The sequence below is a fragment of the Mastacembelus armatus genome, chromosome 5, assembly GCF_900324485.2.
Source record: "Mastacembelus armatus chromosome 5, fMasArm1.2, whole genome shotgun sequence".
In the NCBI taxonomy this organism is placed as follows: Eukaryota; Metazoa; Chordata; class Actinopteri; order Synbranchiformes; family Mastacembelidae; genus Mastacembelus; species Mastacembelus armatus.
This window is the reverse complement of record NC_046637.1, coordinates 7,976,181-7,991,520: the sequence shown is the minus strand read 5'-3', so window position 1 is coordinate 7,991,520 and position 15,340 is coordinate 7,976,181. Positions and strand designations below refer to the sequence as shown.

Here is a 15,340-nt window from a genome sequence, read left to right as displayed (position 1 = left end):
CCCTACAATAGTTGGTTAATGCTCTCATTATTGAACTACATTCCCCTCACTGCTTACGCCATCCCACCCCCCCAGCCTTCCACACACACACACACACACTCAGAAATGAGAAACTCCCTGCTCAGTGTTGATCTCTAGTGTCATTACACAATTCCCCTGATCGAAGCGAACATAAGCTATCTCTTTTTTAACTTCATCAGCACAACGCTGTCCGCATCAGTCAGCCCAGTTACTGTACTTTTAAATGCTGTCACTACGTTGATTATTATGTATAATAGTAACCTATTTTTTGTAATGGTGGCAATTGCTGGTCTAAATGGCCTGTTATGCAACAATCAGGAGGATTTTCCATTCACCTCTAAATGTTTAAAGCTAAAGCTGGGGACCACTTTGGGGAGCATCACCGAATCGGACAGGGAAAACAAAATCGTTGTCAGGATGCTGTAACTACCATTTCATGGGGAACACGTCTGTCAGTATCCTCCAGACAAAATCAGTAGGCAAATACCAACACAGCGTATTCACTGTAACTCCAGGTGTGTTGGTTTAATGCCACACAGGAACGAGTCATGCTGGGAACAGACACAACTCAAAAGTTCCTCAGAGCAACAAGTAAACACTACATCCTAAATCAATCCAGAAAAGTAAAGCGCTTGAATCACATCACCCTCCATAACATATTAAATTATACATACATCTATGTGTCTATTGACTGGATTTTCCTCTTTTCTCTGCCAAATTGAAATTCCCCTGCACTGAATACTCTGGGAGGAGCAGACAATGATTCATTAAATTGGTGATGAACAACAATTTCGACAAATGTGTCTGGCCAGTGTGTGCACAGTGATGATGACAGTTAAACACTATGCTTTTTTGGTCACAAATGAGCCAGAACAGACCAATCTCCTGCTCCATTGTTGTTATTCAAGAAATGTATGTGATTTTCAGCTTACTTTACTTGTCCAGCCCTCCAGCCATACATTAGCTAGACACACTTATCTTTCAGTGAGGAGTAGGATATTCCAGTATTTGTTTCACTCCATAGTAAAACTGTTCCTAGTTTGCACCAATAAAGTTACTATCATCCCTTTTTTTTTACTCATTTAATGTCTCCTTCATCTATCTCTTCATCAGTTCTTTGTGGGAGGCACCAGAATAGCAAACTTAATCATCTGAAGATTAAGTTGCTCTGCTCTTTTTCCTCCAAATGAGAGACATATTTTGAATTCAAATGATCATCGACTTCCTGTGTTTACTGAGCTGGGAATGACTTGACCTCGACTCCTGATTTACGCAAGAGAACCTACTGTCGCTGGTATGGCTTGTCGGTTGTGACATGGGATGTTAAGACTACAGTTTAACTCATAAAGTGGTTTCAGTGGTTGGGAACTGCAAGCAAGCCATTAGTCTGACTGCAAATGAGGCTTAATGCACAACAGATTTGAAAGGCAGTTTTTGAGGGGAAGTGGTTGGACTAAATGGAAAGGGGTGAAAGTAAAGTGCTAAGTATCTGGGAACGTGTTGGGCAAAATGCTGTGAAATTTGCTAATTTGTAAAGGTAATGCAAGGTTTGGATCACTATAAGAAACTGTTATATAACTATTCAAATGTATGTCTCTTTGTAGCCATTTGACTTCATGTTCAAAATATTGAACATGAAGTTTTTTTTCCTTTTTGATGCATTTTTCATGTTTCCTGACAGATTTGTCATGTGACTGGCTATGACCTACATAAAAAAGGTCATTCAGTCAGATCTGGCATGAAATACAACTACAGTTCAGTGAATCTGGAGTTGACAAGTAGCCGTGGGCTTCCTAATGACATCAAAAGATTATATTAGCACGTCAGATATAATCTCTGAAAATAAAGCAGTATATGAGTTTTCTTTACTTTCCATAGAAGAAGACATGAAGGTAACAAGTAAGCTCAACAAGTTTATGCTTGCCTCCCTTTCCCAGCTTTATTAGGTGTGTCAGAGGTGAATTACTCATACTGTCTCACAGTTGAGAGGAAAATGTCCAGTTACCGTTGCCTATGTTTTGGAAAACACATAATAAGGAATGACACATTAAACAGGTGCATTGTGGTCTGATTGAAAACATGATAATTATCTGGTGGTAGGTTTTGGGTGTTTTAATGTCACTGGTACGCATGTTTTTCCACATCTATATTTTTAATTGTGTTTTGTATTTACGAGTTAACTTCACTGTGCTTTTTATCCAGAAATGTTTGAAAATCAATTCAGGTTTCAAATCTGGTGCATCCAGCTTTAGATTTGACATCTCTGATATACATCTAACAAGCTCTGCAGACTTGTTTAAAGAGGATCTCCTCTGCTGACAATTAAGGTGAGGAAACTCAATGTGTGTCTGTGTGTGCGTGTGTATTATAGCTGACAGCTGCCAAAACAAAGTCCTGCAATGTGACACAACTGACAGAATGACAACATGAAAGAGAGGAGAGAGAGAAAAAGAGAGCGGGACAGAGAGAGAAGACACAGGCCAAATACCCTCCAATCAAAACCTCAGATACAGGGAGGTGTTGCCTCAACTGTGTTCAACCGGTCATTAGTCGAAATCCTCCTCTTTGTCCCTCCACAAACCCTCACCAATACCTGCTTCTCCTTTTCTACCGCCACCTCCTCCTCCTGCCATTATCTGCTCTTTCAGGGGCAAGCATACAAGCTAACATGATTTACTAAAGGCAGTTAAAGTCAACCGCTGCAGTGAGCCACCTGGTTGACAGGTCTGGTTAAACAGGTTCTGAGGGGAGAGGCTGATACTTGTTTAAGTGCTAGGTATGGCACACTGCTGCTGTTGCCTCCCTAGCCTGGTCTTTGTGAAACACTGGTTTCACCCACTGACCCCCAAAGAAGGATACAGTCTTAACTCTGCACATAGGAGTAGAAATAGCGATACAATATATTCTTCATGAAATACAGCACTGTAGTTGTTATAATAATGTGTCTGATGCTCATGGACAAATCTCCAGATGAATCAGCAGGGACTAGCTAGACAAGTGATGATTACGCAACCTTGTGCCACATGTAAATCTCATCTGGAATTTTGCACCACTTCTTTTTATCAGACACCAAAGGAATTGTCATTCCCAGAGCGAAACGTACAGCACCGTGTTTCCATAGATTAAAGCCAGTTTGAAAACAAAAAGCACAGCAACACTTCACGTAGGAGCACGCCACAGCAGCTCCAAACACAGGAAGTATAGGAAGATAAGAAAATAAGTTATAGTTCTTTAGTATAATCCATTCAGTTTGTGTCAAGAGTTTTCTAAGGTTAAAAAGAAACAACTCATTTGTCTGCTGTGCATCTTCGTTGATCACATGATGTACTTTTGAGGTCTGCAGCCTTCACTGAGCCACACAGCCTATTTGTGAATCTAAGGGAGAAGAGATAATGATGACTACTGTTCCCATTAGTTTGGGGATTTTTCTCTGCTGTGTATTAATAGTAATATCTTCCAACACATGATTTAACCATCATCCTGTAAAATATTGCAGAAAAACAGGCTACAGAACAATAGTGCTATCCATTAACAAAAAAATGTTTGTGTGTATCTGCGTGTGTGTCCGCACAGTATGTCTGTTTGGCCTAGCAATATCACTGACTCAGTGGATCAGACTTGAGTCTTTCATTTTATTTTCAATTTTACTGAAATTTAAACCATTTTTTTTTTACATATTTTCAAAAAAGTATATCATGCCCACTTCCTAACCTACGTGATAAAAAACTAACCCATTTATAAAAGTTTAACACATCATCATAAAAAGTTAAACCATACACCAGAATGATACCATTATTTACACAAGCCCATTAAATTACAACATAAATTAAAAAATATTTACATCCAGGACAAGACACTGGATAAAATTCTATGTTTGGAATTTAATGTCTAATTAAAAACATTTTTTTTTTTTTTAAAGAAAGAAATCTGTACATTTACACACATTCACGCAACATACATACACTGGCAGAACTGAGCTGGTTGGTTGATGTTAATGTGTGGTTTTAAAATACTAAGGATGATGAATACATGGTCACAGAAAGAAACTGTTGTCACTGCCAGGTTTAAAAGATAGAGTAACAATGGAAGCATTGCTATGCCTACAATCCACATGAACACTGAGGAGGCTTCTATTATACCAACTTTAAAGTCTCTGGTTTCTGACCGAACACAGACTGACAAACCAAAATCATCTTTTCTTATACAGACCTACATAAGATTCAAATCATCTCTCATGAACAAAGCACAATAACACTGGAGCCATTTTGAAGTGGTTGTACAAATCAAGCACAAAAAGTGGATTTTCTTCTCTCTCTTTCTCATATAAAAGAAAAAATGTCCTTTGCAAGTCCATTGAGACACAGGAAATCAGTGGATTTGCCTTCAGACAGAGCAGGAGGGGGGAAGCCGAGAGGAATTCACAGCCACAGCAACTCATCTTGAAATGATGTCCTCTAGGGAGGAAAAAACAGTGTGCACTTTGTTCTTCTCCCCTTCTTGTCAACAGAGTGCAGGTCCCATGGTTGTAGCATCAGCACATTGGCAACCAAACGGGTACGCTCCCATTAGAACCAGTCCATGGCTGTTCATCTTTGATGTCAGTACTGGCTGATTTGCAACATGTTTTTAGAAAATGTTAACTTCTCAAAAATATGTTATAAATTCAATAATGCACACGCACATACATACACAAACATACACACACACACGCGCACACAGAAATTCAGCGCTCAAAATGACAATACTAAATATTGATTTTAAAAAAGTCCAACAAGAGCAGACAGGGTGGCAAAATTAAGGGACTCAGGGGTTCTTGAGTTCATAGGGATCTCCACTGAGCTCTCATTTCCTGTGCTTGTCCATTTTGTCAGCAGATTTGTTTCCACTGTCTGAGGATCCTTGGGTGTCGCTACCAGAGCTCAGGTACATCTTGTCCACTTGTTTGAGTGCCTCATTCAGGTAGTTCTGAAGTGAGGTCATGGCAGCGCAAATGGCTGGAGAGCCAAAGCCATGAGTGATGAGGCTGAAGTGGGTCAGGCAGCCTTGGATTCCTGGCTCTAGGATGGGAGCTGGCCGGGAGTTTCCTAGAGGTGAACGGTCCTGAGTGAGCAGGTCAGTGAACTCCTTGCAAATTTGCCTGAAGGTAAGAAACAGAATGATTTAGGAAGAAGAAAAAAACGTACTTACTTAATAAAAATACTTAACTCAAAATTAACTACGTCGACTGCAGTAAATTTGCTCCACACATGCTATAAACCCATATAAGCATTTGAAAAGGGTCTAGATGTGTCAACTTGCAGAATTTCACTTTGCTAGAGGGGTATATCTATGCAAATTACAAGCACCCATCCAGAGGAAACACTTACTTGGCAGCAAGAAGCATGTTCTTGCGAGAATTAACCTCATTGCGTTCCACGTGCGGCCTGCCCAGGTATTCGGCAATTGCCTTTGCTGGGAACTCTGTTTCACAAACGTAACCAAAGTCTCTTGCTAAATGAACAGCTTCACCTGAAAGAAACGAACAACTGTTAAAGAAAGTAAGAGAACAGGCATCTGTATTGTAAATCCAAGTCTACAGTGACAACTGGTTCTTGGACTCGAACCAAGACAGTATATTTCTGAATAAATAAAGATCACGGTTATTTACACAGACATGATCACAGCACACCCTTCACCACAAAAATCAAGTGGTAAACTAGTTGGCCTGAGCAATTTAACAATTCACAGCATTATATTAGCAGTTCCAATTCGGACCTGACATTCACAAGCATCAAGGCGCAAGACGTGAAGCTGCTGAGCTACACACCGATCAGCTATGCTTACTTTTCTAGTTTAGGGAAAGAGCCAGTGAGATGAATATATTTCCATCTTGAGAGTGGTTTGATTTGCATGGTCATAATGGGCTTATGTGGATAAATGCTAATAGAGAGTGCCCGTGGCGCCAAACAGCACTGCTTACTGATAGACAAGCACATCACTTGAGAACGCAGGCAGCTATTCAGAAGCACAAGCTTTAAGGTCAGCTGGGCCTCCTGGCGAGCCGAACACAAGATAACAAGGCTTAATTCAGCTTTGAAGGTCTCTAAATAACACAAGCCTCTAGTCATTCTGCTGCAGAGAATCATCAGTCCATTTATTAAAATTAGGCATGTTGGGAGCAAGAGTAGAAAAAAATATTCTACCATTGCCCGTAGCAGGTAGATGTGATTAAAGTGTACCATGATTGTGGTGAAGTGTCACTGCCTGGCTAAGGTTTAAATCATGTTTCCTTATTCAACGATGAAGGTGTCATGTTGTGTGTCAGCACTATAACTACATACTGTAAATACCTGACTGAAGGCAATGGGAGATCTGTGGCTATGTTCCACATTGAAAACCATTTAAATGAGAAGTATATTAAAGAATGTTTACCTTACAGTAGAGCTGAACATTAGTTGAGTTAATATAGTTGGAAGCGTTATAAAATTGGCAATGGAAATGTGCTATGAGAGATCCTGTGGCGCTATAAGGGTTGTGCTGGCATTCAAGATAGACTAGAAAAAGATTGTATCAAGTGTTTTTTGATAACTCAAGTCAGAGAACAAACAACCTGTGTTCTGACTTTGGATAAACAGGCAGAATGGCACAACAAAAGGAAAAGTAACGTGCAATTGACCCAAAGGCAAATGAACAAAGTTTCTCAAGGAAGAAAAACGTTAGCAACTGACACTGTCTTTCTACGAGAGAGTATTTCAACAATGAATAGTGTTTGGAGTGTGGTTTCAGATACTTTTCGGTACATAAGACGCACATACTATTGACGTTTCCACATTCTCATACTATAAGAGCGACATTCCAGCCAGTACAAACAGCAATTATACATAAGAAGGTGCTATAAACTACTGAGTGACATGTCATACCTTCTACTAGTGAGGTAAGTAGAGTGACATTGGCTGCCTTTCTCCTTCCTGCAGGCAGGTTGAGCCCGATTTTATCCAGCTTTTCTCTCAGAGAACGACCTCCATTTTTTGATTTGGCTCTGCAAAGCCAAACAAGAACAGTACAACAAAAAAAATTATTAACATTTTAAGTCTACATTTGTGTAGTCACTGAACTGATGATGCAAGATTACATTTTTGTCTCATAATCTGTTGACATTTGCATAAAGTTGTTAAAGGGATTAGGAAATTAATACAGCATTTACCACTCTTTTGCCACATTATCATACTTTTTTATCAATTAGTATCTGCTTGAAGACATTTAAACCAAAGAATTTGAAACAAACAAAATATATTTGTATAATTATGGTGCTTTCACCAAGATCCAGAAAGTGCAGCACTTGTCAGAAGAGACCTCATCCTACACGTCTAATAACAAACAAATCACACACAAACAGCTCTCCTGACCTAAAAAACACTGATGCAATTGATGCTTCCACTCAAAACGCAAAGCAGAGAAATCACTCATACACGCATTTGCAGAAACACTTAAACTCTCCACTTGCCATGGCCAATTCAGTTTTCCGCATGACTGGCGGTCAAAGCTCTCTCTCTACATTGTGGGTGAGAGAGGAAGCATCTTTAGAGAGGCGTGTGTCAGTGCCCCCACCACTTCATCCCTTCTCCCTGTCCCCTCCGCTGCCGATCCCCCTCCTATTGCTATATGACCTACTTAAAAATGCCTGTGATTGTGTACGTATATGTGTGTGTTGTTGGTGTGTGTGTGTGTGTGTGTGTGTGTGTGTGTGTGTACATGTCAGCATTAATACAGACACATGGGAAGTGGCAAATGTGCACTCTAAGCGCAAAATGCTCCAGTCTGGACATGGAGCAACCTCCCAGTCCCTCAGCAAACTGCCACACTAACATATGTGCCATAAGGTCAACTGCTCTGCCACAGATAAACCTACCCATGCTGCAACCCCTGACAAATGCAAAAATACATTTAGAGAAATACACCCACAGAGTCTTTAGATTGGTACTGTGTTGATGTAACCTATCCCCATAGAGGAAGCAGAGAACCAAAATTGCAGACCACACAAAGAATGTCACGAACCTTATGCAAAAAAACTGATGAGCCAGAGCAACTGAGCCAAGCTGCGCTTTTAGAAAACCCTTTCCCATGGGCTGCTGTGCTTCAGTCTCCAGATCACTACTGCTATAACTCCTCAGATTTTGTGAATCAGTGCTACTGTATTTCTGCTTGCTGAAGGTTTTTACTATCAATAACGAGGACGAAAATCTGTAAGTCCAGACTGCCGAGAACTTAAATGAGTCTGAGCTCTGACCTGCGTAAAACACCTCCCAGGAGTGACGCGTTGAGGCATTCTGGGGGCGACAGACGTCTCTGAACCTCGGCCACGGTAACTTTGTACTTGGAAGTGGAGCTCAGCAAGGAAAGACGGCCCGGAACGGAGCAGAACACCTCTGTGGGGTTTGATACCATACCCAGCAGGGACTCTTTCTGGAAGGGTAAACCCAGCGCATTGCCTTTGGGTAGAGTGACAGGACCTGGAGGGTATGGAAAAAATCTGGGTAAGCAGAAGACTGGAGAAGTACAAAAGAAGAGAAAAAAAAGGCTGTGGTTGTGCAATAGCATTTGTTTATATATGAACTTTTCTTGTGTATGTACATAAGCACTAATCATCATAATCCCTGTGCAAAATAGGGAATCTGTGTTTTCTTGTACGTAATCACAAGAAAGAGTGTGTGTGTGCATCTCTGCATGACTAAGAAAACCTATGCTGCTTTACAAAAGTATACAAGAATCAACTCCTGAAGAGTTTTGAAATATTACGTGCCTTTTCCCATCACTGGATACCTGACCGTTAAACATCTGAATGCCCTCATGCCAACACAAACAAGTACACATGCACAGACTGCACCTCATCTATGCCACAGGTTCACCTCTGTACTGTTTTTACTGGGTCTCACAGACGCTATGGATAATCTAAAAATATTAATATCTAAATAATCATCTAAATATAATATTTTTAGCGGCCCCAAAAGTTGGATGAAATATAGTTCACAGTTTCAAACTTTTTTAACCACCGACAAAGGCACTGACAGTCACCGGACATACAGAACATTACAGCACACTACAAAACATAGCTATCTTCATCCTCACCCGCAAGAATGCCCCCCTGATAATAAGTCCTCTGTAAGCGATCAAGGTTCCTGCCACCTCGTAGTCCTAATACTGAGACAAAAATCACAGAGTCACATGAGTGCTTTAAATTAAGGCTCCACTGGGGAATGGTTTTGGAATGACATGCCATTGTTTACAAGTGGAAAACCTAGATTGCCCATAGCGTGCCCTTGAGCATGGGAACAAAAATAATGAGCCATCACTGATTTCCGAAAGAACTGGTTGGTTTATTGTACTGTGTAAATGGCCTTTGGCTTATTACAATGCCTCACAGTATTGCCCTAATTTTCGCTGGTATGTCTTTAAAAAAGACAACACTGTGTTCACTGTGAAATGTAATATAACTGTTTAAATAAATTAACCATACTTCTGTGATATTAACTGATGGTGAATAACTTAAGCATGAGGTTTGAATTTGAACATGCAACACCTTGATTCATGATTAAACTTAATTATAGATTTTATCTTACATGTAATGAAATCTATCTATCTATCTATCTATCTATCTATCTGTCCTGTATATGGTTCAAATAAAAACTGAAAGCTAAGCAGTATAATAACGTTGCTCAAGCTGATCTTTCTCTGACTCAAAGTCTGTTTAATGAAGTCCTGATGACAAAACAGCGGGAATAAGTTCTCCCTAAAAACAGTTCGTGTCCCAACAAATTACTAAACTGTCCTTCACATGCAAGCCTAATGCCACACCCTGCCAAAAGCTGGTTCTGCAGAGCCAAACACAGCTTCAAAATCAACTCATAATTTCCTGTTAATGTGAACTGAAAAGAGCTGAAATTGCAAGCTTAACCAGCCTAAAGATGAGCCAAAGCTGTCCTCTTCTCTCACAGTCAACACCGAGGTTGTGAGATTGCTCAATTTTCATGTCAGCTATAGCTTGTCACTTTTGAAAGGGATCAGTTCTTTCCCACTGGGCATCCATTCAAGCACCTTCAACAGAATGGGCTAAGGATCACACCGAGCTTAGATAAGTGCATCTCATGGCTATGAGGATTATCATTGTATGCAGTGCGAGTACAAATAGAAGACTCCTCCTTTGCTGCACTCTCACACTGAGTGCCCTAACATGCCACTATAGAAGTAATTGTTATGACATTTCCAAGTATGTAGAGAGTAAAAAAAAAAAAAATATATAGTCCTTACAGTAAATTTCCAGTCCTTGCCAGTAATTACTGGATCATTATTCCACAGTACAAAGGCACATGTACCTCAGGCAGCATGTTTCTTTTTTCTTCTTTTCTTTCAAATTAACAGAGCTGCTGTTGCTTTGCACTAATGGCTAGTCATAAACATGGCGTGAACTCACCTTTTTTGATGACTGTCTGATCTGCCATAATAATACTGTGGTCGTCTACATGCTGGTAAAAAAAAAAGAAGAAGAGAAGTAGCAAGGTGAAAAACACAGACACTGTTAAAGAAAGAAATATATGTTCAACACATTCACTGTTTCACCCTTTCTTCATCAAGCAAAACTCTAATATAACTGTGATATTTCCAATGGACAGTCAGTGAGTAGTTTGGCTGCTATGATGCTAGTGTGTGATCAAACTAATGCATGCATGTGATAAAGTAAAGGAATGTGTTTTGTGTTTTGACTACAGGAGGTCACTGTCTTTTAAGTGCATTTGCACACACATGCCAGCACGACTTGACAAGAGAATTTGGCTTGGACAAATGTCAAGTGGTCATCTCGATGAAATCCACTCACTTGAACATCCTCCAATCCGTGGCCCATGTCGTGCATCCCCATGTTATCACCAATAACCGACGACTCGAGGCCGTGCGCATGTGGGGGCAGCAGTTCCGGCCGCCGGAACCCTTCCCTCCTCACCCCGGGCGAGCCTCCCTCCAGGCCCAGGATCTGACTTGCGAGCCCGCTCCTTGAGTGTGCGCCCAGACCCTCCTGGCCCTGCCGCCCGGGCCACGGCTGCTGCTGGTTCGACGAAGGGGACTGGTGTATGGAGTTGATGTTGAAGGGGTCTCCGAGGTGGGAGTAGGGGTCACTGGACTGCGGGTAGGAGATGGGTTGGTAGGGAGGCGGAAAGTACGGGGGCTGGAAGTCCGAACTGGCCGTGTGTGAGAGGGAGGGAGACGGGCTGTAGAGGTGCTGACTGACCGCTGGCAGGTGAGGCAGCCGGGGATTTCCATTGCTGTTGCCGTCGTGCCTTTCCTGAGGATGACAGATGACAAGATGGCAGGTAGTGTTGACATTTGTCCCTCAAAGGAATCTGTGAAAATGTCTACTAGTCACTGACACGATGCCTGCTGAAATAAAGAACATTTGTACTTAAATAAAATGTTTCATTAAATGTTATAGGCTACTGGTCGTATTTGGCGTGAAAACAGATTAAAATGTTGAATAATAAAGCAGCTAAAACAGAATTTGCTACTTTATTTATTATTATTATTATCGTCATTATTATTATAATTATTATTATTATTATTATTATTATTATTATTATGTCTGTTATTGTTGTTGTAACTGAAGAAAAAATATTCTGCAAATCGCGTGTTTTATTGTTAGAGCCGTCTCTCGACTTTTTTTTGTAGTCTCTTTAGTTTTTTGTCGCCCAGCTGTTGCCTGTTTTAAAGGTTTCCATCGTGTCGTCCTTTATGGTGATTCACCATACGCATATGAAAATAAAATCAACGCATTTTCATTCTAGGCGTTGCTTTGAGAACTTTAGTTCGATGTGAAAGTGCACATTCCCTCTTTCTGCGTCTCCACCGAAACTCACCTCACAGTCGTCCTCGTATTTGACGTTGTCGGCTAATTTCCACAACATTCTGACAGAGAACAAGACTCTCCTTTACAAACAAGTACAAAAAGGACAAAAAAAAACCAACAAAAAAAAAAACAACCTATATCGTCGCCTGTGAGTTAATCCAGGTATGAAAGAATGAAGAGCTTCTTCCTGGTGATCATCCAGCCCTTAGGACGCGAAGCTGTGTGTGCAGGCTGAAGAGGAGAACTGACCGACGGACTATCCGACCACAAATATGAGTTTCCACAGCCACGCAGGGAGAAAATAACCGTTGTCAAGCGAGATTCCCCCCTCTCGAGTCACTGTGCTCTGCAGCTCTGTCGTGGAAGTGGGCGAAAACTGTGCATGTAAGAAACTTGACTCCCTCTTATGGACAAAACAGCAACGTTCAGTGTTCTCGGTGCAAACATGAGCACTGTACTATATCTGCACAGCCGCTCCGAGTGGGCGTCACCCTGCCGCTTGATGTCAGCGTCAGGAAATATTGAAAATATTTCTGATTGGCGGGACAGTGGCCCAATCTGAATTCTGTCCGTCTGTACCGACTGTGTCACACATTTAAACCCGTACGATTCACTACAGCCCAACTCCGGAGGCTCAGAGCGCGTTAAACTCTCCCAAACCGGCCACGAGTTTGTTTTCTAGTTTGTTTTTAAATATCCTCAAACCCCATCAGTCACTCAAACAGGGGGCTTTTAATTTGACAGGAGGGTGGCCTACCTGTAGGCTCTGTGTCAGGATCATGTCCTTTAGACGCCTAAGGAAAAATGATTGTTGTTCTGAAATAATCCCTTCAATTATAAAACAATCAGGTTACCATCGGCGATGGCTCCTCTGTGTTAAAACAAATAAACATTTTTCTCTATAACTACGCCTTTGACACTATTTGTGTCACAAACAAAACATGGACTCGGGTGAGGTAATACATAAGTAAGGTAATAAAAGTCAATTTGTATCATTTTTTTAAAATTTATTTTTGTTTTAAAGATGTTGAAGACGGACTAACCACTAAACCATAAATAATTATCATTTCAAGATTAAACAGCTTTGTCATTCCACAAAAAGCTCAAGCCTACACTGAACATTTGGTAGTTATTTCAAAATGTTTTATTACACCTACTTACACCAATGACCCTTTCATTTTGACCATAGGCAGATTAAATTATTACTGCTTGTAGCACTGTTAGTAGGCCTATTAATGTGATTCATGGTGTATAGCTGTTTGTTCTTTTTGTCACTTCACTTCCTACTCCAAATTTATTTATTTTTTATTTTTATTTTTGTGCAGAAAATCAGCATTTCAAGATAAAGATAATGGATCTCTCTGATTTTAGTGCCTAAATAGAATAATAAGCATTCAAGTAAACACATGACATTTTAAAGTCGGTGTTTCCCAGTGGTGTTTAAGTGCCTGTTTCAAACCGCAATAAGCCCTCGGGCTTAGCAGCATCATTCTCTGAAAACCTCTAAGGCCGAGAGAAGCTCAACAAACAGCTCTTTCTTAACTTCATTTACATTTTTGGTGGAGCTTTGCAATGTCCAAAACAAGCCTGCTTTAACTTTAAAGCTTTGATATGCATCAGATCTCTAACTGAGGACAAAACATGTTGGTTTGATATATGCTGTCCATAAACCTGCTGTAGCGATCGTTCATATGATGTGGTTTTTTCAAAATAAATCTCTTTGAAATCCCAAACTGGGTTGTTTTTTCTTTCTTTCTATAACACCAAGAAAAACGCCCTTAGGTCACAGCAATAATCGGCAGTAAATGACTTTTTATACACATTTCAGTACTTTGGTTATATAATCTATAATAAGTTATCTATAAGATGTTCAGCATGCCTAGTCTTAAAAGTATGATTTCGCTCTGTTCCTGCGGGACTGATTTCTGTGATATTTAATAATTTAATAAAAATAAATCGATGAGAATTTAAACTGGGAGTTCCACTCTACTGTCCTACTGTTTTATGTAGAAATAATAAAAGAGAAGACTAAGCTTTTGTCAAACTCTATTTCAGCATCACTGGTTTGTAATCCAGAAGCCCCAAACCCAATAAGCCTCAATTTTTCAGAGAGTAATAATCACGGGTTACTGAAAAGCGCACAGGGCGCTGCGCGATCCCAAACAGGTGATAATGGTGGAAAGTAATAAAACAAGCAGGCTCAGCAGCAAAAGCGATAAACATGACGCAGGTTGAGTTAAATGAAATCAGCCGTAAGAGAAAAAAAATAAAATAAAATACACGCGTGAACTCACCCTCCACTCTATCCTCTCCAGCACAGACATGTGGAAAGCTCCAGTCGCAACAATCCCACTGAGGCGCAGTGAAACCATGGGAGGTTTACATTGCCGTCTTCACCTGATGACCGTGCAGTGCGCATGCGCCATGCAGCGCGAAACACCTGAGTGTGATAAATCAGAACAATTCATCGATATCGTTCTTTATATGAAAAGACACTTATATTTTGTTTCTATAAAGCAGCGCGTAATATTACACCGGATTAAGGCGACAATATGCACTTATAACCATTCTATATATTATATACCATTATATATATTTAAAAATAATGTAAAATCAATATATGACTCATAGGATTAGACTGGGCCTATAACCAATATAGACGTGTAGCCTATAGTTAATCTCATAATTATCTGCTACTGTTGAGTAAAAAATAGATACAATGTCATAATGGCTAAAGTTTAAGAAAAGGTGAAAAGAGACGTGGGGAAATTTCACGATGAGGTAATTCCACCCCCAAAGCCACATAGCCTCAGGCCGACCAAAAGAATCTGCTTTCAAAAGCCACTGAAGCTTTTTAAGGCCTAAAATGGCTCTTGTTATCTGATCTCCCAAATACTTTAGCTTAAACTAATGAACAGATCAAAGTGTCTTGGCTATGTGGTTGAGAATGCAGCTTAGGCCTACATATCTGGTTCTGAGAAAATAACCTTACCTTTCAGATTTGCAGCCTTGACACCTGCCATAAACTCGTCTTCTCAAACAATGCAACTTTACATAATGAGAAAAAATGACGGAAACAACCGTGAGATACATTGTAAGATTTTTTTTTTCAATTTATAAAAAAAAGAAAAAAAAAAAAAAAGAAATGAAATCCTAAGGTCTATGAAATTAATATAGCCTAATATGATGTCTTAAATGCATAGCACCGTCTATGGGAACCACTGGGTGTTTCTTGAAAAATGCGTTTTCTCAAATGCATTTAAATCCAGAATATTATCTGGTCTTAAGGCATTAAAGTTAAAAACGAATGTTGTAAAAATGTTTTGTAGTAACGATGAATTCACTTTGATTTTGAGCCGCCGATTGCTGCTTCATCATGTGGGCTGTAAAAACATTTTTAGAATCATCCATTCAATAAAAGAAAAAAAAAAGGGGGGGGGGGGGCAAAAA

At 40.1% G+C, this 15,340-nt stretch overlaps 1 protein-coding gene across 4 annotated transcripts; it reads right to left on the bottom strand.

Annotated features, from left to right (window-relative positions):
* Positions 1-3,633: 3,633 nt before the first annotated feature.
* On the bottom strand, positions 3,634-14,297 carry tfap2c (transcription factor AP-2 gamma (activating enhancer binding protein 2 gamma)). 4 transcript variants are annotated; one of them, XM_026307632.2, is made up of 8 exons: positions 14,185-14,297; positions 10,871-11,332; positions 10,469-10,520; positions 9,127-9,198; positions 8,288-8,510; positions 6,921-7,039; positions 5,388-5,529; positions 3,634-5,158 (listed from the first exon to the last, which is right to left on the bottom strand). In XM_026307632.2, the coding sequence occupies exons 1-8, from the start codon at positions 14,260-14,262 to the stop codon at positions 4,864-4,866; spliced, it is 1,443 nt and encodes a 480-aa protein (XP_026163417.1). In that variant the 5' UTR covers positions 14,263-14,297; the 3' UTR covers positions 3,634-4,863. The 4 variants fall into 4 exon arrangements, with proteins under 4 accessions (XP_026163417.1, XP_026163419.1, XP_026163418.1 ...); XM_026307634.2 differs by lacking the exon at positions 14,185-14,297 and adding an exon at positions 11,901-12,319; XM_026307633.2 differs by lacking the exon at positions 9,127-9,198.
* Positions 14,298-15,340: the final 1,043 nt, after the last annotated feature.

Bases quoted from the DNA above. Each gene is read 5' to 3' on its own strand.
- tfap2c (XM_026307632.2), bottom strand. From the start codon at position 14,262: ATGGTTTCACTGCGCCTCAGTGGGATTGTTGCGACTGGAGCTTTCCAC. The intron at 11,333-14,184 runs GTGAGTTCACGC...TGTCATCCTCAG, and splicing joins TGGAGAGGATAGAGTGGAGG to GAAAGGCACGACGGCAACAG. The intron at 10,521-10,870 runs GTGAGTGGATTT...TTTTTTTACCAG, and splicing joins ACGGATTGGAGGATGTTCAA to CATGTAGACGACCACAGTAT.